Raw genomic sequence first — 27,729 nt, 5'->3', positions numbered from 1 at the left:
CAATGGCTATAACAACCTAGTATTTATAGAGAGTTTCCTATGTTAATTAGTTGCATATGATATGTTAGTGCTTGGTTCTCTGTAGAAGCGGATAGAAGATAAAGCTGGCGTGGCCGTGAACCTGGACACAACTGTGGACTAGGTTGATCCTAAGAATCTTAATTGTATCGATCTATTTGTTTGTCCAGCCTTTCCTTTTCACCTTTTTTCGCAATATCAATTGATACGAATCAAGCCCCAGATCTTTATAGCTAGAGGTTCCATTACGTACACCCGATTGTGGTCACAAAATTTGGGATTTTTATGTCAGCCTATTAAGGCCATATTAGAAACTGGAAAGTTTGGCTAAGTCGGCATCAATGCTCCAGCCTCCAAGTATCTGGCCCACGTACTGCTTTTTTGACCATCTATCGAATCTCGGACTCAATCTTCCAAATTAGCTATGCCCTAGCTACAGCTTATTTATCTATTGCATGTTATTAACCTAATGCACTCATGAGAGTACTACTTCAAGATTTCATTCTAATTATCGTTTATATGAAAAAGATTGAAGAGGATCGATCTAGGCCTTAGCTAGAAACGAGAGAGAGAGAGCAGAAAAGGCTTGGGAGAGCATGAAGACCACTCACCTCGATATTCTTCACTAGGCTCCATCTTACCCACAATTCTGACCAGGTTCGTGCAAGTACGTGGATATTATCTCATCATCATCCTCCCCAAGTGGCATATTTTTTTGTGTATATGAATGAATGAACACAGAGAACCCTCCAGTACTAGTAGTAGTATAAAGAGTAGGTTTTGCTGTGCATTTTCTTACCAGGAAACCTGATGACCACCAAGAGAAATGGAGCGTACGTCATCTGTCCCCTTGAGTTCCCTTGACCACTTCACTGGGGCTCTTCTTCTAAGAGTAACACCCTTAAATAATGAAGGGAAATTCGGGTCTAGCTCTACTGAAGTGTTTGGGGGAACTCTGGGTGGCAACTGACATTTTTGTGCAAGCCAGGCTAGCCAGCCTAGCTAGTACTACTTTTAAATATTGGTATTAATTTGGTTAATTTCCTACTCCTAGCTATTTTAATGTTCTTCCACTTCCTTGCATCGGAGATATATCCTGCCTTTTTTTTCTTTTTTTTTAATCTGAATTATAATTATGAACTCAGTATATATGCTAGCTAGGCTGCTGTCCAATATATCCTGCTGTTTGCTCGAGTTTAGGAAACATATATGCACTCGTCACTCAGAAATTTCAACAAAATCCGTTGTTAATTTCCTTTTTTTTTTTTCTTTTTTTTTTTCTTTTTCTTTTTTTTTTTCTTTTTTTTTTACGTGGGATTTAGAGGGTAATAGGATAATTCGGAAAACCCGGCCTCCGTAGGGTATTTTAAAGAAATCTTAAGCCTCCTTATAAACAATTAAGTTTGGATAAGATATGACTGATTTTTTTATTTTTTTTTATTTTTTTTCTTATTGAATTACCTAAGGCTAAGGTGCCTTACTTATATAGGCTACAAGAATAGTTGAAATGAAAATACTAAAGGAATTACCTAAGGAACTCTTAATTAATAATAAGTAATTTTATGTTTTGTGAGCATGCATTTCGGCATTGTGCATGTGAAGTATGAACAAAGGATTTGGCTTAAGTACTTAAAAAATAAAAAATAAAAACTACAACATTTATGTTATAATTTTTTTAAGAGTTAAAATTTAATTTTTAAGTGTTCCATAAAAGAGACGGAGAAAGTTAAACTAAATTCATGTGGACTCTAAAAAAAAATTACTATAATTTTTTTACCGGCACTTACACTAAGTCCACAAAGTAATCCCCTTCATCATGTTTCTATATATGCTAATACAGTGCCACATGTTCGTTGTTCTGCTTCCACTTCCCATTTAATCCCCATTCTCGTCACTAGCTAACACATACACTCACGCATATATATATATGTTACGCTAGTACTGTAATTTTGTTGTTTTCTCTGGTTTTTTGTTTTTGGTGTTTTTCTGTTTGGGCCTTTGTCTTCTTGTATTTTTGTTGATTTACTTGTTGGTTGAGACCTTGCCTTGTGGTGTTCTTATGCCGGTTTTGTTCATCATGGGTTGGCTGCTCGTCGGCTTCTCTGTTCCAACCTCTCTTGGCCGGTACGGCGCTAGTGTGTTGGTGGTTTTACCTACAAGAGTTCCGATAAGTCTTTATTCCGAAGCTTCCTGTGTTGCCTCTTAATGCAGCTCTTTGTGGTCACTTTGGTTATTTCTTATGAATTGGATTATTTATTTGACTCATTCCCACTAGTTCGCTTGTTCTTCGTTGCCGCACCATTTTCTGGTTGTATCAGGATTGTTGTTTGGGCTGTCCACCCATATTTTGTTTAATTTTACTGTAATCCTTAATTTTTCCCAACATCAAATTGAAAAAATATATATATATATATATATATATATATATATATATATATATATATATACCGACTCAGTGGTGGGGTCACATTCACAAGACTATGTCTATATGCTCATTCATGTGCCCATCCGTCTTAAAATTCATAAAATGTTATGGCCAAACCATATAGCGCAATCTGATAGGATATATAGATAATAAGAGTAACATCAATCTGATTTCATGATTTGAACATGACCTAATTAACAGGGCAGCACCTTAAAGACATCTAATTAATGATGTCCAAGAAAAAAAAATCATGACATGTGGGAATCGGTTAGAAAATTGTTTATAATGTTAAATGAATTTTACGAAAATCAGATTTCATTTTCCATATCTTTGAAGATACTGATAAGTAATGTTTAGTAAGTTGCTAACGACGAAGATAAGTGGCTAATAATGCCTAAATATTAATATAATCGTTTCCATTTATTCTCTCTGCTCCTGATCTACGGTTGGTATGAACATCTTGATGTGTCCCAGTCCCACAATGTTATCATGAACATGCATCACAATGACATTCCCAAGGGCCAGGAAACAATGGAATCGCCAAGGGTCGAATATGCGCTGCTTTTTCATCTTAATTAGCAACGGTCGAATATCTTGGATGATTTATGAAAAGGAGCAGACGTTTATCTTCCAACTTCAACCATTGATATCATCGAAATAAAGTTTAGTGTTTTTCACATAGATTTCACCAAAAAACATCTTTCACAATGTCTAAGGTAATTAATGTGATGTTTATATTCCACTGTCCACACTCCACGTACGCTTAACTCAGTTTCCATCCATATATGATTTATAATTTCATTGTCTTCAACTAAGGCTTGTGGATTCTCGATCTCTCGCGTGAGTTTTATCAACTGGGTTTATGGGAAATTGTTTGACGAAAGAAGTTATGGATCCCAACCAACCAGTTGGGATCGAACAATCTTCAATTGGTTTGCCATTAATTACAACACATGATGTCCTTTATTGACACAACTATAGTGCTTTTTATGGTATTTCTAATACTAAAATTTGTTTGCATGATTTGCCCTGATGTTCAAGGCGCCCATGGGTTACACATATTTGGTCCGGAGAAAATATCCAAGTTATTTCACGAAAGGACTTCGACTCTATCTTCAACTATTCTGAAAGGTACTTGTATATTCCCCTATTGTTGGCCTTGGATGCTGCCTTCTTCGCGGATGCAATCAATTTATGTAATAATATTCTTTATGTTTCTTGATTCAGAAAAGCATGGGAAAAGTGAAAGACATGGTTTACCAGTACTTCGAGAGAGAATTCATTCATTTCTTCAAACACACAGAGAGGTACGTATGTACATCTATATGTGCATGAATAGAGTTTTTTCTTCTGATATTTCTAGTCGTGCATGGATGATTTCATTTGTGTATCTTGGTGCAGAAAAGCGTGGTAAAGATGAAAGCCATGGTTACCCAATATCTCCAAGATGGCCTCTTATGGGAGTGAACAGGAAGGATGAATTGCTTCATGCTTACAAGCTCAATTGCTTTTGCTATAGGGACCTAAAAGCTGCCACCCGAAAATTCAGTCGTAAGAATTTTATCGGCCAGGGTGGTTTTGGTGATATTTATAAGGGATATATCAATTACTGCACCATGAGTGCCGCAAAATGGAGGCTAAGAGAAAGAGGAGCACAAGGCCACGACGAATGGCTGGTCTGTTTCTCTCTCTCTCTCTCTCTCTCTCTCTCTGTGTAGATCTCTGAGATTTATGTGTTGTGGCTGCAGAACGAATTAAAATTCTTGGGCAGATTAAATCATCCAAATATATATAGTGAAGCTCATAGGGTACTGCTCGGAGGGTGAGCATAGAATTTTGGTTTATGAGTACGTGACTCTAGGAAGCTTGGAGGCTCATCTCTTGAAGGGTAAACATTGATATTGAGCATGGAAGTTTAAACAGCTTAGATTTAGGCATGATAATTAATGCAGTACTAACAGAAGTAAGCTTGAGCTGATTGGTTTAAACAGAAGATGATACAGAGCTTAACTGGAGCAGAAGAATCAAAATCGCGGTTGAGGCGGCCAGAGGATTAGATTATCTTCACCGGCGCAGGAGGCCGATCATTCATCGTGATGTCAAAGCCTCCAATGTCCTCCTGGATGTCGTGAGTTTCTGTGATTGTTGTTTTTTCAATGCTTATGATTATAGTTATGTACACCGATCTTCACTGCAATCATCAACCAGATAAGGTTAATATTGCAGGACTTCAAGGCCAAGCTTTCGGACTTTGGATTGGCTAAATATGGACCCGAAGGTGACCAGTCCCACGTTTCCTCGAGGATACTTGGCACAAGAGGCTACTTTGCTCCCGAATACATTTGGACAGGTATTTTGCTCATTCATGAACCATATATACAATGGTACATGTGAGAGAAATTTATGGACTGATGTTTCTTTATCTTCCAGGGCATTTGACGCTAAAAACTGATATATAGAGCTTTGGAGTGGTGCTCCTAGAGATCTTTTCTGGATATGGTGCAATCAGGAAACATTTAGATGGGGCGGAGGGGAATCTTGTACAGTGGGCTGAACCCTATCTTAGCAACAAGCTGGATATGCATAGTGTACTCGACAAGAGACTTGAAAAGAACTTCCCAAGGGAAGTTGTTCAAGAATTTGCTGAGATCATCCTCAGATGCCTTGGTTCAGATCCTAAAGAGCGACCAACAATGACTGAAGTTGTAGCTGACTTACAGCGACTACAGCAGCACTACGAGGAAATGGGCAATCAGAAGAAACCCAGATCTTCTATATGTGCCCCATGTCCTCCCTCCTCTCTAGTGAAAACTTCCATAGAAGAAAGGGACGCCGCATCTTGTAAGATCATATATACCCCATGATACCAAAGTTGTAGCTCAGGGTAGATTTAATCTTGTCTGACCACCAAAAGGAAAAACTGCAATGACATTGTATCCAGTCCATGATTAAATAATTGAAGTGGCCAGGAAATAGGCTCCGCATGCATTGTGCATTCAGAGAGCAATAAACAAGTTGCCCCTGTTGGTGTAAGAACAAAAACCTCATTCTAAACATTCTTAAACAATTGAATTAAACAAGCAGATCAATTTAACAAAAAAGCTACATACCTTCAGGATATACAAATGGTAACTACCAATTCAGTATAGTGCAAAATTGTGTCAAGATATATGCCCATACTACATTCTATATAAACAACATAGAAACAAAACAAGAAATTTACAGATAAAATGTTGTTTGTCTAACGTACTCGAGGAGATTGCCGGTGGGATGGCAATGGAGATGCACCAGGTGTTAAAGTTCGAGGAGAATGGTGTTGACGCATTGGGGATTTCCGGATGGGCGTAACTGTATGCAGCTCTGATTGGGAGGGCCTGCTGGCGTTTTTAGGGGTTTCAAGCCGTTCCAGTGTTTCTAATACCTCTGCCATTCGAGGCCTGACTTTAGCTTCAGTGCATAGGCACTGTAAAGCAAGGGTGGCAGCTGTATAGGCTCCCTTCTGGGGGTACTGGCCTTCCAACTTGGTGTCCATAATCCGGAACAGTTTCCGTTTGTCACCCAAATATGGTTTTGCCCAGTCTACCAGATTCTGCTCAATAACAACTTTTGTCTTATCAACCGCACGTCGTCCCGACAATAGTTCAAGCAATACAACCCCAAAGCTGTATACATCACTTTTTGCAGTCAATCGACCTGTTCAGTGAAAAACCTTTCAGCAAAATTTACCATGATATTTGGCATCCAGAATAAGTTCCATCCAATAAAGCATTGTGCATTAGCAATATTCCAATTCAGTGAACACTTCAATTTGACAAATCAGACACTATTATTCTTTCTTTTATCCACAGAGACTATTCTCCTACTTAAACAAAGGGTGTGCAAAAATAAAAATATTGACACAAACCTAATGGTTTCCACCTTAAATTTATTTGTTTCAACTAATCAGGATAATTAGATTTGGACATTCTGTTTCCAGAATGCAACTTCAGGAACAGGGGATTTTGTTTTTCTTTTCCTTTCAGAATAAAATTTGAAACAGAAAACATTACATTAACATATAAATTTTCTTCTACAACAATATATATGATCGAGTGATCATAATTAAATAGTACAGATAATACATAATATGGGTGTTTGACGGACCTGTAGCAACATATTCAGGTGCAGCATAGCCATGAGTACCCATGACTTGAGTAGAGACATGAGTCCTATCACCAGTAGGACCCGCCTTAGCCAAACCAAAATCAGAAAGCTTAGCATTGAACTCCTGCATCCACAATGAACAATTAATCTAAATAAATAATGAAACAATGTTGCATAAACAACTTCTAAAGAAATAAGACATTGCCCTCCTCTTTGTTTAGCATACCGCATCTAATAGGATATTAGAAGCCTTGAAATCGCGATATATGACTTGTGATTTGGCCTCATGAAGAAAAGAGAGCCCTCTAGCAGCACCTATTGCCACTTTGATCCTTATTGCCCAGGAAAGTGGTTGTGGCCCTCCTGTTAAATAACATAGCATCAAAGATCACAAATTATTCTCATAGCCACATCAAGAACTTCCAAAGTATCCAAACATTACATTTATGAACCAAACTGAGAGTTATATTAGACACAAGTAGGCTAAAAGAAACGTATTAAAAGAGCCAAAAAAATTGAATTTATAAATACTGAACTGATTGAAATAACAGTTTTTGCTCTTGAAAGTGTGCCAGGTATTCTCCAGCATAGCAATTAATGATTGTCCAGGCAGCCATTCACCGCTGGCCCTCGTTCAAATTCTTGTAAGTTATACAGTCTCATTCCTAAACCCAACTTATGAATTATGACCCAATGGTTCCTCCTAGGAACTTAAAAAGTTTGCTTAGGTGCTGATATTCTAGCAAATTTGGGAGCAGAACAGGATGACCTTCAAACTATTTTTTCCTTGGTTAATTAATGTCCCTGGTTTTGTCCCTTTGCTGATTTAACAGGGTAATCTATTGCAAAGTAGATGAATGCACACACACCACCACCAAACAGAAACAAAAAAAAAAAAAAAGGCGTAGATAGAGCTGTGTATGTCGGTCAAGAGACATTGATAAGTGCTAACCATGGGTATGGATGACAAGAAAAAATGAGGATAAAATTGAGGCTTTGAATATCTGCCCATAGTCGATTAAGCAGAGTTTTTGTTTCTAAGGAACCAAACGGATGCAAAAGAACTTACACTGTAATATCACGAATGACCACAAGAACTACTTTCCAATATGTATATGCATATAATTACAGAATGCATAACTTACTTCTAAACATTGTACAAGCATGCTACCCTACAAAATTACAGGAGCGCATAACTTACTTCTAAATAGATGATTCTCTAAGCTCCCTTTAGGCATGAACTCATAGACCAAAAGCCTGTTCTCGCCCTCCAGACAGTACCCAATTAGCTTAACCAGATTTGGATGATGAAGTTGTCCAAGATAATTAACTTCAGTCTGGAATTAATAAGATCAGTAATTAGGCCGGCCAGGCATATTAAGGTTGCAAAGAAAAATCTAACCAAAAAAAGAAATGAGGAAGGATAAGAAAAGACCTACCAACCACTCCTTGTGGCCTTGGAAACCCTCAGGTTTAAGCTTTTTAACAGCAACAACCATTCCGCTTCCAGGCTTTGCAGCTGAAAACGTGTGTTCATCAATCCATCCTTTGAAAACATAACCAAATCCTCCCTCACCAAGAAGACTGTCAGGGCGGAAATTTCTGGTGGCATTCTTTAGCTCACTGAATGAGAAGGCTTTCATGTTTGGGGAGGACAAGATTTCACCTTCTGACCTTGGAGTAGGAAGACTTGAAGCATTGCTCTTTTCACTGAAAGATGGAATGGTCAGGCTAGAAGGAGCTGATGAACGGCTTGTTTTGCTGGAAGTTTTCGAGACTCCTGATCCTGGTTGGAGAATAAAGAGTTTGTTAGAGAATTAACAACAAAAGGAGACAGTGTCTACCACAATTCAAGAACAATTCGAGAGATTCAATCTCCAATTCATGCCTGTTTTGAACCATTCCTTAAATAGAGAAATTCTACTGCAAACTTTACTGTGCTAACAAATTCTTTTCATAAACATAGCTCTTAATACAAACTTATGCTCCTGTCTAATAATTCTCTTGTTCAATTACAGGTGGAAGTGTACGTACAATAAAACCGTGACACAACAAGTTAATTATCAATCACATTATGTGAACCTTTGATCCATCATGGAATCATTAAGTATGAGTTTGTGTTTATAGACCATACATGTAGCCTAAAACACCTCCCTGGATTTTGTACAGAAAATCACCTTATTTTTCCCTTAGGCACATTTGCTACCACAGGAATCATTTTGGAACTTAGACTTGGTAGCTGTGACGTGAAGACTCAAATTCACATGCTCAATGCAACCAAGCGTGAAATAAATGTCAAGATCTTATCTGAAATCAAAAACTAAAAATAACATAAAAAATCATCGAGTATAGCAAGCTAAATTAGCCTTTTCGGACAAGTCGTTCATAACAATTTTGCAAGGTAAACCAATAATGGCATATTATATAGATCTCCGGTCAACCACTTCTCTTACTCTTCCTCCCCCCACCAAATAAAAAAAGAACCAAAAACTTAAATAAGCATTGAAACCCGAAAACAAAAGCTGGGATAACGGTTCAGTACATGTATTCAAACTCTAATAGTTGAACAAGAGCTGAAATTCAGAAATACCCAAAAACTTCCGTCGTCCCCAGTCGCCATGGCGTACAAAAACATCTACCATTTTCGTAACATTTTTAACCAGAAAATAAAACCAAAACCACGGGAGAAAATATTCACATAACGCTTATCAGAGTTCGCTTTGCAACTACCAAGCAAAACGAGCTCAAATACTCAACCCCACCCACCCCAAATCCAAACCAAAAGAGATGGGGGGGGGGGGGGGGGGGGAAGAAGCCAAAACGAGCTAAAACCAGCAAACCACGCCCAACAATTCACAATTCTAAATCCGTACAGATTCTCATAAACCCACTCACCAAAAACAAATCTATGATTATGTTAAAGGGGGGGGGGGTGAATTGTACGTTACCAGAAGTGGCCGTATCCACTTTAGCTGAAGAATCTAAGCAGTTTCCCATTGGATCTTCTCCAAATAAACTGTCTTTACGACGCGTTCTCTTCGATGCTAATAATCAGCAAATAAACATGAATTCTGAATCCTCGCAAGGAAAAAGGAAAAGAAAAAATGAAACAGCAAGTTTGAGACTCGTGGGTCTTCAAGTGAAGATATTTGGTCTGCCACTAAACTTCACCGAAGTTACTCAAAACTCAACTGTGACTAAATTAGAAAATGGGTTTTCTTTCTGAAGAAGAATCATTATGAGGAGGAAGTGGAGGAGGAGGAGGAGGAGTAGACGGAAAGGGAAAGCGAAGGAAAGTGTGGAGAAAACGCAGAGAAAGAAAAAGTCTAATTTGCTTTCTATATATCGCGAAGCGCGAGGGGGCTTGCTCAATACAATACTCAGCGATGACGTGTGCATCACCATTGATGATTTGGTAGGTGAATTCGCTTGAATGCCCCTTACTGCTGTCTTCGTGTCAACTTTTACCAACTTTGACAAAGATTAGGATTAAATACTAAATACTCTATGAAGTTTTATAATTTTTTTTGGGTTAAATACTCCAAAAGTCTATGTGGTTTCATAACTTTATTTTTTTTTTCCTGGGGTTTCATTTTTATCACAGGAGGTCCCTGTGGTTTTGATAAGTGATCAAATTAGTCCATCCGTTAGTTGACCGTTAAACTGACACGTGGACCAATCAGACGTCGACACGTGGCACATATATTAATTTTTGTTTAATAAAAAAAAAATATTTTTTTTAATTAAAAAAAATATTAAAAAAAAAAAAAAAAAAAAGGAAAATCGAAAGAAACTGGGGGTGGCTCTTGGCAATTTGGGGGTGGCTCGGCACCCCCTTTGGCCATGGGGGTGGCCAGGCCACCCCCATCTGGCCGGATGGGGGTGGCCTCGGCCACCCCCAATTTCTTCCGATTTTCCTTTTTTTTTTTTAATAATTTTTTTTAATTAAAAAAAATTAATATATGTGCCACGTGTCGACGTCTGATTGGTCCACGTGTCAGTCCGTACAGTCAACTAACGGTCAACTAACGGATGGACTAATTTGGTCACTTATCAAAACCACAGGGACCTCCTGTGATAAAAATGAAATCCCAGGGGGGAAAAAATAAAGTTGTGAAACCCCAGGGACTAATTTAGTATTTAACCCTTTTTTTTTTTATTAGGTTTAATTTTTATCACAGAAAGTTTATATGATTTTGATAATAGATTAAATTAATCCTTCTATCAGTTAACTGTTAGTTGACTTAACGAAATTCTACGTGGACCAATTTATTTTATTAAATATATTAACACTTTGTCATTTATTATATTTAGTTAAAATTACTCTAACTGTATCTATAGTAACTACCCTCGGAAAATTGAAAGTTTTGACAATATACGTAAGATTGGTTAGAGATTTTTTATTATTATTATTATTATTATTTTAAGGTCAGAGAGAAAAAGAAATAATAAATAATACAAAACTATCTCTATCGATCTTGATTTTTTTTTTGTGGCTCGGTCTATGTCCACCGATATTATTCGATCCCTTAATTTATTTTAAACGACAATACCGTTGACTAAACCGTTTAATTTTAAAAGTATTTATGTTATTTAGTGATATATCTTTCAGTGCTTTGTTTTCACATTGTAATAATAAATAAATAAATAATAACAAAAACTGTATGGGGATATTTTGGGAAGGAAAAGGGCAGCGTCATGGTGAGCTAAGCAAAGAAAAGGTAAGCCGTCTTTGCATGAGCAATTCAGATTCACACACAGGGCCTTAAATAACAGACCAGAAACAAGGCTAGGTCTGAACAGGTCTTTGCGTGGGTATACTTTCTAAATGATTTTCTTGTATTTTTTGGATAATAGTTAAATGAATGAATAAAGTGTGATATGAGAGGAAAGGTAGATAGATTCTGTGGAGAAATCATTTTGGAAGATTGAGATTGATTGGACACGTGGGTGAGTGTGTTGACAAGATAGGGTGCACAGAGAGGTGCAGAACTGGACCCCCAAAGTGGATCCATTTTGCTAAAGTTTTAACCGTAAAAGACATTGAAGTCCGACGACTGAGCTCCAGATGGGCAGTATTGCCCTTTCTTTTACAGGGCAAGCATCTAATAATTTGACCTTTTAACTTTTTACAAGTTCATCTTCCATTTCTTTTATTGGAAACATTCTCTTTGATTCCACCTCTAGTCTTTAGATCTTGGTTCTAAAAGTTCGGTGAAAAAACAAATAAAAGTCATACGAAATAAGGCCGGCACAAGCATATATATATATTTTCAAAGCAAAAAAGGCAATATCAAAGTAACTATTTCATTTAGGCATAATACTAATAACACTAGCTGAAAAACAATGATAGGATGAGCCTTGACGGTGAAAACCGTAGGCATAGTCAAGCTATTGTTTGATCCAGCTCATCATGACATCAATAAAACACCCAAAATAATTTACATTGTCGGATCGTGAGTTGTCATTCTATCTAAAACCAATTGGTGTTAAGGGAAACAAACTCAAGTATTTTATAGACTTTGACATCACACCTGTTAAACTAACATTCATCCCAAAAGCTTAAACTAACATGTGTTATATTTAATTGAAATTGATGGTGAATTGATAGAGTTAAGATTCGATATCAGGACCTTTAGCTCTGATATCATGTTAAACTACCATTCATCCCAAAAGCTTAAGCTGATAAAAATAAATAAATTTAATCACATAACCATTATTTTAACAACACCTAATAAGCATGTTTTTAGAGCGGTCACAAATAGTGACATTGTGTCTCAACTCCCAACTCCCAACAATCTCTCCCTCACAATGGGGCTACGACGACTCAATCCCATGACTTTATGGCTTTGATACCATTTATTGAATCGTGAGGAGTCATTCAACCTAAAATCAATTAATGTTAAAAAAATAAAATAAAAAAACTCAATTATCTTATAAACTTAGACATCAAACCCTTTAACACATATTTTTCTGGTGGTCACAAAAAGCGACATTGTACCGCAGCATATACCAATCTGGGACCAAAATTCTCACAAGTATACCCTTTTACTGAAACGCTGGTCATGCTCGTGACATAACAATTCGTCTGCCACCGTGTATGCTGCAACAGCCGTATATGAGTTTTGAACTTTTGGTTGTTGTGGTTCCCACTGATGTTTGCAAAATTCATGTGAAGAAACGCAGGATACACGCAATACAGATTGCTAGAGCATAGTACGTGGCAATGCTAGAGTGGTTCTACTTCCATGGTCTTTTTCTGGGAAGACGAGTTGACTTGACTAGGCCCATCCTTCACGGCAACCTAGCGACTGACTTCTTCTACCTTGAACAAAACAAATTATTGGACACAAAATTTAATTAATTTGTCGCGTACAGAGCAAAGAAAATTAAATAATCGACTATAATCAGGTTTATTATAAGTTGTAACGAGCGGTAAATAGTGTTTGTTACTGTAATTTCAATTAACTATACCCTTACTCCAGATTAAAACATAAAAGTTTAAGATTTGCTTGAAGATATATACGATAATAAAAAAACTAAATTCTGAATTTGTTGTCTTTGTTAGTAGATGACACAAAGTCTTACATCATATTAAAGACAACTATAGTCTAATTTTTTCTCCAAAACTAGAAGATTAAGAATATTTCAACCTTATCAATTACTTGTGTAGCAATTCAAGTAATAAAATAAAAAAAGAAGAAAATAGAAATTAGAAATTAGAGGTTTGTGATAAAACAATAAAAATAAATAAAATAAAGACATATTTTAGTATAATTAGATAGAGTATCATGAAGATCGTAGGCGCTTGAACATTAGAATTTTAGATTTTAAGTCTTAAAATTCCAAATTTGTGCCATGACGATTGACTTAGGATGTAGTTTGTTTGACTGAGAAAACATCTCCTCGTGGTCCACTTTGGTATGTTATAATTATTAGTGAATATTATGCAAAGAAAAATGTTAGGTGCTCTCTTAATGTTCTTCTAGTCCTCCTGAAAAATAAGAGGATTTCAGGTTCAAGTGGAATGGTGTTGTTGGGTTGATGAAGCGTGGTGTAAGAATAAGAAAAATTAGGGGTTTTGGTGGTTTTGGGCATGGGTGTGGTAAGTCACTACCAGAACGTCTTGATCAACCGAGATCAAGCTCTTGTTCAATTGAACATGTCACAGAAAAACCCTAATCATACCCTCGATCGAAGCTTGATCAATCATATATGTCACAAAACACCTCTTTGACTTTGACTATCAATCAGGTTCTGGATGCTCTGATCATAATTAAGCGTGAAGACATCGACCTTTCAATGGAAAAGTACCCTATATTCCTTAATGATGTTGTTACTGCTGATTGTTGCGTGATTTGAATTATTTTAAATGGAATAATGAAAGTTTACTTAAAATAAAAAAAAAAGAAAAATAAAAAAAAAAAGAAAAGAAAAGACCTTCTTGACAAAAAGTAGATAAAAGAGGCAATTAAATTAAATAATCTTCATTATAGTCATGCTTTTATTGTACATACACAACGAAATTAGAAGAGGAAAAACCTAAATAATAATTAATTATAAGACAACAAAGATATTTAGTAAATTTGATTGTAAATAAGGTTTCCGAAGAGTCTAAAATTACCAATTGAATTTTAATTGGTTTATAAAGATTTTTAAATATATGTAAAGATGTATATGTAGTTTTATTTAGATGATATATATTCTCTAAAATAATAAAAGATTCCATGGTAATCCACATGGACGCTTGTAATCCATAGTCAAAATCCTCAGTTTTCTTTCCAAATTCTCCTAAATATGGACACCAAAAGAGGTGCCCCTGGTCCGGGGGATTCTCTCAACGACCTTTTCTCTGCAAAGTCAGAGTGATTGGTCAGTAACAATGACATAAGAACACCACGTAGGAAATGGGATAACTGGAATTAATCAAAAAGACATACAAGGTTGAACATGAATTACAACGATTTGGATTAGATTGCAATATCAATATGTCATCTTCTTTTTTAAATTTAATTCACCATTAAATTCGTTGAGTAAATCCTACATACAAGTTTTGCTCTTGAAGCGAGTAATGCTATTTTAAAATGAGTGAAATAAAGGGACCTAATTAGAATAAAGTATGTTTTATTTATACTAATTAAATAAAATAAAAACATGTTACTCGTTAAGAAATTTTTTGAGAAGTATATGACAATTAAGAAGCCTTGGGAAGGGAAGGGAAGAGGCTTTGAGTTTTACAATCGTATATCCATTAAGGTCATTAGTCAAAGTGCAGGGGCAGAATTAATATTTGAAGTTTGAAGGGGTAAAATTAAAAAATTTTAAAGAAATTTTATAGAATTTTTTAGAAAAACATGACAAAGGAAGGGTCATGTAGTTCCACCGTGATAAAATGCGTTAATAATGGAAATTTTGGATAACCGTTGTTTACAAGTTTTCGAAGATATTTCCATGTGTTGTATTATATATATAATAATATATTTATTTGTTTATTTATATATTACAGTGGCAGTCCAATTGGCGAGCCGAACAGTGGTCGTTGCACCAGAAAGAGAGCTCCGCGTTTGTGCAGCCAATGAGAAACGCCAGCCAGAGTCACTAAACCAATAACAAACGTCCACGTGGAAATTCTACGTAGCTTCGCGCTCCCACTTCTCGTTATATCAACGTCTTCGTTCACATTTATTTCCAATTTTGCATTGTTCCTTTTTCACTATCCCCGCACTTTGCTTCTGATCTCTCGCGCATTCTTCTCCTTTGTCTCTAATTTATCATTGAAAATTATTTTTTTTTAAAAAAAATTAAAAGGAAAATCCGCCGGATCTGAGTGGTCTCCGGCGACAGTAAATGGAAGCTCACGGCGCCGGACTCCGCCGTGTACTAGTGTTGGGCTTTTGCGTTGCTGGCATTTGGTCTGCCTATATCTATCAAGGTGTTCTTCAGGAAACTCTGTAAGTCTCTTGTTTCTTTTTCTTTTTTTTTTTTTTTACGGAAATTTTTCTTTGATTATATATTGCTGAGCCGATCCCTTATAGAAAACCGGGTGAGCGCAAGTGACATTGTGTTTGGAGATCGTCCAGATCACGCGGTGCTCATTGTGATTTTAGGGGTAGTAATTGTTATGGTGTTGAGGTTGAATTCAATTTCGCATAGATTTAGTGCTACTTATAGAGTTTAAATTAACTGATGCGCAAAATGTGATTTTCTTTATCGAATTCTATACAATCTTATTAATTAAGGCTAGCGACGCTCGGATTTTAGTTTCCTGCATTCACAGGCAATTACAGTAAAAAATTTGTGCCTTAAAATTTATGCTTGTACAGCAATCGCGTGATTTGAACGAAGTTTCTTCTAAGGCTTTTTTTTTTAATCAATGCCGAACATAAAAAGTTCCTAATTTTGGTTCTTAAAACTTTTTATTTGAGATTCTTAATCTGCATTGCTCTAATAAAACGCTTATTTAGTATATGCTTCTGCGACACAGTTTACTGGGACTTTTCAATATGATTGCCACCAATGATATATACACCAAAATGTATAATTTTTTTCTCACTATTATAGGTCTACCAAGCGATTCGGTCCAGATGGGAAGAGGTTCGAACACCTTTCATTCCTTAATTTGGCGCAGAATGTAGTATGTTTAATCTGGTCATATATAAGTGAGTTCCACTTTACCTTAATTTTTTGGGTTTATTGTTTGCTAAGATGTTACTTGTAGGAAGTGCATATATGGAAGATATAATTTCATTGTTATCCTGTGTTTTGAACAGTGATAAGGCTTTGGTCCAGTGGTAGTAGTGGCGGTGCTCCTTGGTGGACATACTGGAGTGCTGGCATTACCAACACAATTGGTCCAGCTATGGGAATTGAAGCATTGAAGTACATCAGCTACCCGGCTCAGGTATTTTTCTCTTTATTCGACGGTTTTCTCATGTTTGGAAGAAAGGGTTATTGGTAGTCTCAACCATCCACATGTGCTGTTGGTTTCTTTGAATCTATCAGTGTTTTGAATTTCTCAATTTTATTTGCTTTCATACTACTTAGCAGTGGCAATATTAGTTGATCATTGTATCTTGAAATGCATATTTCTTGATTATTGCTGTAAATATTGATGTTTTTGTTAATTAATTGTAGGTCCTGGCAAAATCCTCAAAAATGATTCCAGGTGAGACATTTACAAGTTTATACAGGCTGAATTGAAACAAGCATGCTGCATGTTATGCGTGGTTTTACTGGTGAAACTGTATTCTATGTGTCCCTCAATCCTTCTGTTTATAACTTGTAAAGGAAAGAGAAGGATTGTTATTTTTCTTTTGGTTGGAAGAAAGATTGCCATTAGAGGACTTAATGAACTGTATATATTCTGTCTTCCTTAGATTAAAGGTCTCTTGTTTGATGAGATAGATACCTTGGGTGAAAGGAATAGAGAAATTTGGAGCTCAGCTAGTATACCAAATAGAACTTGATATATTAAAAGTCTTTTTGAAAAGAATGGTTTTTATTATGTTAGTGCTGTCATTGTTCCTTGGAAAATTTGGAAGATGGAGAATATTACTTATGCCGTGATTTCTCCTACTTAGATGAGGTTTATGGCCTAGGGATTTGTTTGGACACCTTCACCTAACACTTTTTAAGGCCTTGAAGTGGCAAAAGTAGTTAATCCAAACCATGCTGTATACCAAATAGTGCTGAATACTGTGGAATTTCATGCCTTATTTGGAAAGAGGTGGCCCCTTTATCAAAATCTTGTGACGTTAGTTTGAGTTTTTTATTTAGTTTGCTCTTTTGTTTCCAATTCACATAAATTAGCTGATCTATAATGAATATCATGCATGTGCTTTTGGATAGTTTATTAAGTACTCAATGATGCTGTTCTAAAGCAAAATCCTTTCCCTTCACTCTCCTGCAACTTGGAGGTGATACCAATCACATTAGTTTAATGAAAAACTGAGTCTTGATACCCATTCCTGTTAGATAATTGTACACACAAGGTGGATCCTCTAATTTTGTGACATATCATAGGAATTTATTCTTGCAGTGTTTATTTGTTCCATTGAGGGTGGATTATTTGTACAAGGAGGTTAATATTTCCATGCTGTATGAATAACTAATGGTTATATCGTACTTATATGCAGTAATGCTGATGGGTACTTTAGTTTATGGTATAAGATACACGCTTCCTGAGTATCTTTGTACTTTTCTTGTTGCTGGAGGAGTATCTACATTCGCACTCTTAAAGGTAATGATTATACCTATGCTAAAAACAACTATTTTTTTCCTTCTTAAATTTTTCATGCTTAGGTTTTAGGACATCTTTGGAAGAGTTAATGATTGTCTGATTATTATTGTTTGTCTCATCTATTAATGGGTTGATTTCAGACTAGTTCAAAGACTATTAGCAAGCTGGCACATCCGAATGCGCCTCTTGGATATGGACTATGTTCCCTAAACCTGGCATTTGATGGATTTACAAATGCTACTCAGGATTCAATAACTGCAAGGTATGTTAAGAAAAACCTTTTCTCCAATTTTGATTTGATTCGTTGTTAAGGTACAACCAATTGGTTGTATATGATATTGTAATTTTACTGTTGCATTTTCTCATTTTTTTCTTCCGGTGTAAAAGTCAATAAGCAACCAAAGAAAAAAGCAATAATAATAATTAAAAAAAAGAAGAAGTAATTTAACTGGAAAAGCAATGTGTTGGTAATTTTCAAGGCCAAATCTATGTACCTCCCTGCCAAGAAAGAACTTGATTAATTTGTGAAAAGGCTGTCATTTGCTATAGAAATGTTAGCAAAATGACTAGAGCGCTACTTATATTTCTATCATTTTGTCTTCTACCTGTAATTAACAAAATTTAAGGTTTAAGTCTACTTCAACATGATAAATTGATGTTAATAAATCTTTAAGCAAAATCACAATAATATAAACCAATCTCAAAAGAAAATTACCTACATATTGTAGGTCCAGACCACTAATTCCCAGTTCACTTTTTGGCCAAGAAGTTGGCTTTCATCCCTCTTGGCTCTTCTACCTATTGTTCTGTTCACCTTAAACAGCCACTTGTTGAACATGAGTCAATAATTTGGCATAGGAAAAGAAACTAAGATGGGGTTTATTTGAGGCTTAATTAAGTAGATGATCTCATAGAACTCGCGTGTCTTTCAACTTGAAGCATTCAATATATTTCAGTTGTTTGCTCGTCAGATCTGAAATTCCTGCAGTATGCACCTCGTTTTCACCTTTATTCCGTGGAGTGTGCAAATTGACTTCTATTACTGAGGCTATCTCATTTGCTTACCAAATCAATCTGAAAAGGTATAAAGATAATTCTCAATTGTATTGGTTTCTCTGACTTAGGTACCCAAAAACAAGTGCCTGGGATATTATGCTGGGAATGAACTTATGGGGCACCATTTACAACCTAATCTACATGTTTGGCTGGCCACATGGTATCGGATTCGAGGCGGTCCAGTTTTGCAAGCAGCATCCGGAGGCAGCTTGGGACATTTTCCTCTATTGTCTTTGTGGGGCAGTGGGCCAGAATTTCATATTCCTTACCATAAGCCGATTTGGCTCCCTTGCTAATACCACCATCACCACCACCCGCAAGTTTGTGAGCATCGTGGTTTCTTCACTGCTGAGCGGCAATCCCCTGTCAACAAAGCAATGGGGGTGCGTTGCCATGGTGTTCTCTGGGCTGTCATACCAGATCTACCTCAAGTGGAGGAAGTTGCAGAGATTGCAGAAGAAGAGAAAGCCCATGTGAAGAGAAAGTGTAACCATTTTTGAACTTTTAACATTCTCCCCCTTTTCCTTTCTGGCCATTTTATCCGTCTTTGCTATATCATTTATAGTAACCATAAAATTCGATGGTTTCTAATTTAGATGATCCTTGCGAAAATCAGTCAATATAATTGTAGATTCTTTATCGAGAAGCACAATGTTCTGTCATGCGCTTGTTGCCCATGCTAGTTAAACTTCTATATATCTTGTAATCAATAGTGGAATAATGATAACTTAAAACAGGTTTTTGGTACGTTCTTATAAAGCCTGGCAGATTGATTTCATTTTAAAATGTTTTGAGTATGCCACGATGGTATCCATTAAGACAAGGCAAACACATATCATGCCACCTTAATAATTAAATCACTAAATTCGTCCTTTTTCTATTGGGTTAATATTTTAAAATATGTGTTAATTTATCGTAATATTTAAATCTTGTCTTGCCTCAGCACTCAATTTATGCACATAATCCATCAATTATTTGATTTTTTTTTTTTAATTTTTTTTTTTTTGTCTATTCAATATAAAAAGAGCAAATAAAAAACCATTACACATAACATAACATAACCACACAGGCTTCTCACAATGACAACCTCTTAAACCCTCCTAATGCACTCTTTATACCCAACAATTGATCCCAAGCTTTTTACGAAAGAACAAACTAGGCTCCATTACACTAAACGGCATATTTTACCTCACCAAACGGCGATGATTGATAGGGGCACCTCTACCAATTCTTGAAGTGGTGTTAGTGGTTTGGGTCTTGGATGATTGGGACATGGGTTGGGTGGGAGTACTAGGAAAGGAAGGTTGTGATTTTTTTTTTTCTTTTCTTTTATGTGGATTAGAACTTAGAAGGCAAATAATGAAGATGTTTGCTTTGTTTTGTATTTTATTTGTTTGTTCATGTGGGCAAATCATGATTGCAGTGTGCTGCAATGCTCAGTTGATGGTCTTATCAGCAAGGGTCAAACCATTTTGCATGGCAAAAATAGCGTTAAAAGAGTAATAAAGAGTAGCTTCCCTCGAGAAAGTTGACGGCAAATGAGTGCGCTTTATTTTGTAGAGAGTTCCCTCCCACTTTTACCAATTGCTTTTGCTTTCGTCATAATTATACTTGTCCTCCACTTACCCTCACCCACCGTGGGTTGATCTTCCCCAATAGCTACGTTTTTTAAACCTTCTTCAATTGACTTTCCTCCTCGGCAGAAAACTCAAAGAGAAGACACAGAGAGAGAGAGAGAGAGAGAGAGAGGAGTCTTCACTCCAATTCCACAGCCAGACCAGAATTGAAGGCACGCACTCTATACCCTCTGTAAGTAAGGCATTCCATTTCCTCCTCTCTTCAGTTTCGTAGTCTCCAATCTCTGCTTCTTTCTTTGGATGAATTCTCTGATTTGATACTCTCTCTGGTTCTTTGGGAGAAATGAGATGATGTGGTAGACTATGGCTTCCTACCTCAAACATCTCATGGCATTTTCTTTTCCTTTCTCTTGTTCTTTGCAAGAAACGTAAGGGAAAGGGAGGTTATATTTGAAACTTGTATTTGATGCTTCCTTGTATGCATGTGTCTGGTGCTTCCTGCTGCAGAATTCTCACATTCTATTACAATTTCGTGTAGATATATACATGGTACTGCATTGATCTAAGGAAGAAAAATAGCCAAGAAGAGGTATGTGCACACCAAAACCAGAAAACACTTGCAATCCATTCATACTAAGTTTCATTACATCAGAAATCAGGGGGAAATAAATAAAAAATAAGGCCTTATTCTATACCCTTTGCACACCCAAAAACAACATATAGGAATCCATTTCAACTGGTTAATTCTCCTTTACTTTTTTTTTTTTTTCTCCTCTTTCCTGTGTCTTTCGTCATATATCCTAGGTGGGATACAGGCGAGCTGCCGATATATACTTACACTCTGAATGACTAGGGACTATATAACAGGTTCTGTACAAATCATAAATAAAGACCAAAAACTTGAACACCCAAAACCACATAGCACGAGAAAAAACAAAAAAACAAAAAAGTGACACACCGAGCACACTGGATTTTATGTGAGTATCAAGGTAGTAACTGTGGTAGGGAAGAAAAAATGCATAACACGTTAGATGTGTTGGAGAATGGCAAAATGCACCATAACATTCTAGATCCGGGGCTCTTGGAATGCAGATCTCAACATGCCTATGTAAAATTTCAGGCCGGAATGGCTGCAAACCTAAGAAACTGAACTCAAACGAGAAGACAAGAACTCAAGAATGGATCTGGAGCATATAAATTTTCTATTGTGTGGTAAATCAGAAGGGTTGGCTATAGACTGTGGAGAAGGGCTCTTTTGCAGGTTGGTGGTTGTGAAGGATTAGAACTTGGGTTGGGGGAAGGGGACTCCATTCCAAGTGTTTTTAGTAGGAAGCTCCTTTCCTGGAGAAAAAAGAAAAAAGAAAAAAAAAAAAGAAAGTGGTCAGTCTTTGATCAAATTTTGAGACAGACACACAAATATGTAGAAAAAAGTAAATCATAAGGGCAAGTCTAACTGATCTCCTCCTCAATTCTCCTGTTCTTCACCCCCTCATTGTGAGAACAAAGGAAATTATCAATACATCAAAGGGGCAGAGCCCACACTATTTAATTTGGGATGGACATTATGGAGTTTTGACACCTTTTCATTTATTAACACACTAATGTGTAATGAGTGTTGTCCAGGAGGAGGGACGGAATAAGCTTTAGCTAGATGTAAACAACCTATCATCCTCTCAGTTTCCTTTGTTGTGCAGTAGATCACTAGATTGATTAGTTCAAGGCAACATCTCAGACCCACTTCGCCTAACTGAGTTTCTCCGCATATGTACATGACCTAGATAGGTCATCACACAACAGAACTGAAAACAACTCTAAGCGCCTAGGGAATTTGGTGGTTGTTCAGATATAAAACTTAATTTTCTGTCTTGATATTTTGCTGTTTCATTATTTTATGCTTTTATACCGTGTAGTATTTTGCTGATTTGTGGTAGACAAAGGTACAGTTGAACATATGAAGAAAAAATGGGGTAGAGTTATGGCTACTAGGATACAGAAATATAGAAGATACATAAAAAGCTCAGAAGCTGTGATAAGATCATCTATAAGGATTATAACAGAAGCAACAAAGTTAGCTTGATTTTAGTGTTGGGGTAGAACTTCTTAGACCTGCTGTGCTTTATAATATTGTGCTAATTTTTTAATTTCAAACAAAAGTTTGGTGCAAATAATAATCAAAAGCATATGCTAGCACTTCAAAATCTTGGCCATAGTTAAAAGTATGGAGTTCTATTTTTTTTTTTTTGGACATGAAAGTATGGAGTTCTTATTTATGATTTATTTCTATTCTTGTTGGGGTCACCTATGCATCACCTACATTTTACAGGATTTGCAGTAATCTTATTATTTATAAAAGACACCTGGTAATTAAAGAAAACCAAGCAGGCAACTATTTTAGTCGAGTTCATCCAAGTCACCAACATAATAATAAGTTACTAGTTGAGTTACTTTTTGAAAAAAATACTCCTTCCTTATTTTCAAAATCTTTTCTCTAATTTCTGTTTCGTGTCTACCCCCCTTTCTGGTCCCTTTTTAACTGCAGTGAGCATTCTTAACATTAAGGTGGATAAGTAACTTGCTCACACTTTCACGGAAAAATGTCCCTCACATATTTGATTCATAATTTTCTCATTCTTAGAATAGTAGTAGTCTCTAGAGCTTAACTTATATAAAGTTCCAAATTTTCGCCAGGTTTAACTTGGATGCCCCAAAAGTAAGGTTTGCCATATACTGAAATGGTTACAACTGTTGCTGCTACTGTACAATTATTGGCTTCATTATCAGTAGATTAAATTGTACTAATATGTCCATGAACACCAGACACATGAAGTCCTTTTTCAACTACTGCTACTAATAGTAGTAGGTTCATAGTTTGCAGGCACAAATTCTAACCACCAATACCTTCTCTAATTCCACTAACTACCACAGCTACCATTGGCCTGACAAAAAGTACACTAAAAGTCTTAACTGTTTAGCTTAAACCCTTGGTATTTTTTATAGTGGCTAAATACTGAGTCTCAGTTGCTGGGATACTTCATACACTACTGCTACAAATCAGTAAGTCCCAAACTGTTACTACTACTGCCACTTTTGCTGCAGTCTGCTTGATAGTTTACAGCCTTGGAAGTCCTACTACTATTACTAATTGAATTACTGAAACTTTTGATGCTGCGGCTATAAAAAAACATATTACTAATAGCTTTAATGGTAAAATCAAAGTTTTAGAATAACTCACACTTTCTGAAAATTTTGGGCTGGGGATTCCTGCTGCTAATGATCTGAACAATGGGGTTACTTGAAGAGGGGAACCAAACTCTGTACTTGATGAGGCAGAAACAACTCCATCATCATTTGGTTGTTCATCACAGGACATGAATATCCCTGCAATAAGATTAGATATTTTATCAGTAATTTTAATTCAGTGCATCTTAAATAATAAGAATAGAAAGCTTATAGGCCCTTGTATCCCATATAAGATTTCATTACCTTGCTTTGTGGTTGCACCAAAAATAACCCCTTTCTCACATTCACCAACATCCTTTTGCTCTCCAATATGAATTGATTGTGACCCAGTTCTGATATCTTGATGCAGTGAACCTATCTCAGCTTGTGCTTGTTCTGTTTTATTACTAGCTGTATGCACCAGGAAAGTTGACTCTGTGCTGTATTCAGAGCTGCCAGGAGACTCATCATATAGATCAGGTTGCCTACAGTATAATGATAATCAATTAGATGTTGATAGTGAGTAAAATCTGCTCAAATCATTCATCCTAAAATAAATGCCTTCTTAAATTTGAATATTAGTCCACACCATATGCATTACCTCCATGATAGTTGAATTCCCTCGTCACTACTCCTTAAGTCCTCTAACAAGTCCTTGATATCTTCGAGTTGAAGATCGTGAATATCAGGGACTCTATAACTGAGAATATCACTTTCTTTGCTTCGGCTCAAGAAATCTTGAAGAACCTATATCATATTTGATGAATATTAGAGAATATGAAAACTCTTGTGCATATCATATTTAAATCTCTGCTCTAATGTGGGTTTTACGGAGTCAATCTAACATTTCTTTCATATGCATGTCCTTGCGGTTTGGCCATACTACAGATCAAAAGATTTCAACCAAAACTCAACTAATATGATGATGAGCTTATTCTCATTTAGAATGATTTGGGCCATACGAATGACAAAGAAAAAAAAAAGCATTGCTTTAATCGATGTTAGGGACTGAACTAACAGTTTAATCCAATGCATGTGAACCATACGTAATTTAATATTGGCACTGTCCAACGTTGTGGACCATTCCTAGAGAAGAACATTGGATGCTGATAGCTGAAATCAAAGCAAATGCAAAATTATGTCTAACCTTCCAAGCATTTTCAAGACTCTGGTCTGTATTCTCTGTATTAACTTTTACTGCAAGTGAACTGAGCAATTCTGCTTGTTGCATCAAAGCAGTTATCTTTGGGTCATCTTTTTTGAGAAATGTTCCCTGAATCTTGTCATTCTGAACTGCTTTTGGATAAAATGGAGAGTAATAGTAAGTTCAAATAAATGCTTGATAGAGGAAAACAAACAACCAACGGAAAACAGAATTTTCATGGTGAAAAATAGACCAACATTTTGTCAGCTAAATTGAAAAATGATGTCCTATTCTCAATACTCTTTCTCCTACTGTGTTTCTCAGGTTTCCTTAAAGCAATTTGAAGGACTAAACAAAAAATCTTTTATGTGAGGTGAATTACCATTCTTGAGGACTTCCTTGGCGTTGTCGGCTTGAAGTTGTGCGGGCAAGTCATTCACATTGTGGAAGTTCTGAACTAAAACAGCAAAAGGAGCCCTTAACTGCTGATTCATCGTTCCACTTGGCTTGTGTGCTCTGTCTCTTAAGTTGTAATTTTCAGTGAGATCAGAGATGTAGGTCCTCCTGGATTTTGCCAAAAGAATGAGTTCTACTATGTTAGGCACAAATTGTTAGTGACATTTTTTATGTATATATTCAACGTCACTGTACCTCATCTTCTTTATAGGTGCTGCAATTTCTGGAGTTCCATCTGAATTGAACCCATTTTGGGATAAAACCCTTTTGTTGTTTGGATTGATGTACGAACTGGCATTCTCTTTTGCTAAGGCTTCATATTTTGCTCTCTTCTTGCACAGGGTGGAGAAACGGTTTTTCACAGCATTATCCGTTCTGCATAGGCAGCATCATGATGAATAAAACTTTAACTGTGCATACTCTATGGAGATTTTTTTTTTTTTTTTTTTAAATTTATTATTGCACAAAGGGAGGAAGAAATCTTCATCTACCTGCCTGAAACCACCTTTGCTATTTCTGTCCATCTGTTACCAAATATCTTTTGAGCCTGCAGATCACCATGATTATTAGATTACAGCCACATCCAACAAAGGGTTAATGCTTATCTAAACTGAAAATGTAAAGGGTATTTCTCTGTTTCGCTTTTGAGAAGCAATAAAAGTCGCAAAAGGGTTTAGCGGTACTTGGTATAGGTTTTCCTTCATTACAATCTTAATTATGTGCTGGTAAATGGTAATAGCAAAACAGTGTTTCAGCCAAACAATTGTGGAAGGAAAGTAACATTTGCTTTCAACATCAACATCTTCATATGCATCATTAAAGATGCTTAAACAGTGACATTGTGGTACACTCAGAAGTTCACTTATCAGAGCATCATCAACTACCTCGCACAAGAGCATGTCTTCCTCCGGCGACCACCCCCCTTTCTTGAAATCAGAATTCAAGTATGTGTACCACCTGCAAAATATTAATTGTTATCCAACATAAAAGATTAAGCCAGTAATAAAATAAATAAATTTTTTTAAAAAAAAAAAAAGAAAAAAAAAGTGATCAGAGTCTTCAAAGAAACAGAGGATCATATCATTATCAATCCAACTTACTAACCTTCTTCTGCACTGTCTCGTCGTCTTATCCTTGAACTTGGACGCAATAATCGCCCAACTGCTTACACACAATACAAGTATACAACCACGAAATCAATATCGCCTTAGATTCAAAGAAGAAAACAAAACACACCCAGATAAAAGAAATGAGAGGAAATCAAATCCATACTTCTCGGTTCCATGAAGACCAATTTGCTCGCGGAGTATATCATCCTCCTGCAACTCACACAACCTTATATGACATCAGCCAGTGTTTTAAAACCAAGAATATTAAGAGTGAAGAGAGAAAGAGAGAAAAAAAAATGGGACCTCTTGAGTCCACGTAACAATGTGGCGCTCCTTCTTCTTGGAATCTTCGTTGCCTACCGGCTGCTGCTTCGTCTTCTTCATGTCTTGCATTTTTTATTCGCTCTCTCTTTCTTTCTTGGACGCTCTCCCTTCCTTTTTATTGATCCCCGACTCGCATGCTAAAGCCAAAGCCTTTATGGCGCAACAGTCCCCTTCCCTCTCTTTCCCTCTCCCTTTACGGACTACTGTTGTGTTCAAACGGAACCGTAAAGCCCCCTCTCAAAAGCTCCATTTATCCGCCCCCCCTCCCCTCCCTTCCCCTATACACTCTAAAAATTGCCTTGGATTCTACCTTTTCTTTTCAGTCCACCTTTCTTCTCTCTATTCCTGGATATTGGATTCAATCAAATTCACCACCACCGAAAATCAGATAAATAAATAGAGATTGAGATAAATACTTCTCGTTTTTTTCTTTCTTTTTTTTTTTTTTTCTTTTTTCCTTTTTTGTTTCTCGAAATCCGAGAAACCGTTTTCCGAACCTGCGTATAATCCAAAAGAATGGATCTAATAAGAAACTCCAACTCCTACGAGTTACGAATAGAAACTCGCTACGGTACGACGCGTCTTTGTTCTCTAAATCTCTGCTCTTCTGCTTTGGAGTGAGACTGTAGAGATTGAGAGTTTCGGAGATGGGGACGACTGGATTGATGACCTGTCCGATTCTTCTGTTTCTGTGTTTCCCCTCTCTCTCTCTTTCTCTTTCAAGCTTTTTGAATCTCACACTCGCTTGCACAGACCGGCTTTTATTTTATTTTATTTTATTATATGAAAAAAAAAAAAACAATAATAATAATAATAATAATAATAATAATTTAAAATAAATCAACGGCCTCTTGCTTTAGTGCGCGGGTATGAGGGGAAGTTTGAAAACAACGCTGAATTCCATGAGAGATCTCACACATGAATGAATGGTGGAGTAGACTATGCCCACGTTGCTCAGAAAAGACGCACACTATCTGTTTTTTTTAATTATTATTTTAATATTATATTCCTTTTTCGTT

At 36.4% G+C, this 27,729-nt stretch overlaps 4 protein-coding genes and 1 long non-coding RNA gene across 6 annotated transcripts; 3 read left to right on the top strand and 2 right to left on the bottom strand.

The window, feature by feature from the left end:
• Positions 1-3,150: 3,150 nt before the first annotated feature.
• LOC132176888 (putative serine/threonine-protein kinase PBL18) lies at positions 3,151-5,307 on the top strand. Its single transcript, XM_088515710.1, has 5 exons — positions 3,151-3,159; positions 3,671-3,750; positions 3,807-4,119; positions 4,616-4,793; positions 4,925-5,307. Exons 1-5 carry the CDS (start codon positions 3,151-3,153, stop codon positions 5,305-5,307), a joined length of 963 nt encoding a protein of 320 aa, XP_088371836.1.
• Positions 5,308-5,510: 203 nt separating this feature from the next.
• On the bottom strand, positions 5,511-9,921 carry LOC132176886 (putative serine/threonine-protein kinase PBL3). The gene is made up of 6 exons (XM_059589043.2): positions 9,535-9,921; positions 8,026-8,372; positions 7,788-7,923; positions 6,813-6,949; positions 6,587-6,710; positions 5,511-6,136 (listed from the first exon to the last, which is right to left on the bottom strand). The coding sequence occupies exons 1-6, from the start codon at positions 9,581-9,583 to the stop codon at positions 5,685-5,687; spliced, it is 1,245 nt and encodes a 414-aa protein (XP_059445026.2). The 5' UTR covers positions 9,584-9,921; the 3' UTR covers positions 5,511-5,684.
• A 5,207-nt stretch (positions 9,922-15,128) lies between these two features.
• LOC132177726 (UDP-galactose/UDP-glucose transporter 3) lies at positions 15,129-19,628 on the top strand. The gene is made up of 7 exons (XM_059590167.2): positions 15,129-15,537; positions 16,148-16,245; positions 16,357-16,487; positions 16,721-16,751; positions 17,722-17,825; positions 17,966-18,087; positions 18,950-19,628. Exons 1-7 carry the CDS (start codon positions 15,434-15,436, stop codon positions 19,356-19,358), a joined length of 999 nt encoding a protein of 332 aa, XP_059446150.2. The 5' UTR covers positions 15,129-15,433; the 3' UTR covers positions 19,359-19,628.
• Positions 19,629-20,445: 817 nt separating this feature from the next.
• Positions 20,446-25,229, top strand: LOC132179776 (uncharacterized). Its single transcript, XR_009439966.2, has 3 exons — positions 20,446-20,690; positions 20,997-21,047; positions 25,146-25,229. It is a non-coding gene; the product is annotated as an uncharacterized LOC132179776 (long non-coding RNA).
• Positions 21,062-27,435, bottom strand: FLP (Duplicated homeodomain-like superfamily protein). 2 transcript variants are annotated; one of them, XM_059592545.2, is made up of 12 exons: positions 26,690-27,435; positions 26,550-26,596; positions 26,382-26,438; positions 26,162-26,234; positions 25,769-25,824; positions 25,473-25,652; positions 25,204-25,385; positions 24,825-24,973; positions 24,279-24,424; positions 23,942-24,162; positions 23,691-23,836; positions 21,062-21,799 (listed from the first exon to the last, which is right to left on the bottom strand). In XM_059592545.2, the coding sequence occupies exons 1-12, from the start codon at positions 26,777-26,779 to the stop codon at positions 21,689-21,691; spliced, it is 1,458 nt and encodes a 485-aa protein (XP_059448528.1). In that variant the 5' UTR covers positions 26,780-27,435; the 3' UTR covers positions 21,062-21,688. The 2 variants fall into 2 exon arrangements, with proteins under 2 accessions (XP_059448528.1, XP_059448529.1); XM_059592546.2 differs by having other exon boundaries at positions 24,825-24,970.
• Between the last annotated feature and the right edge of the window lie 294 nt (positions 27,436-27,729).

The sequence above is a fragment of the Corylus avellana genome, chromosome 4, assembly GCF_965113065.1.
Source record: "Corylus avellana chromosome 4, dhCorAvel1.hap1.2, whole genome shotgun sequence".
In the NCBI taxonomy this organism is placed as follows: Eukaryota; Viridiplantae; Streptophyta; class Magnoliopsida; order Fagales; family Betulaceae; genus Corylus; species Corylus avellana.
Note: the sequence above shows the minus strand (reverse complement) of the source record. Positions and strands in the feature narration are given on the sequence as shown.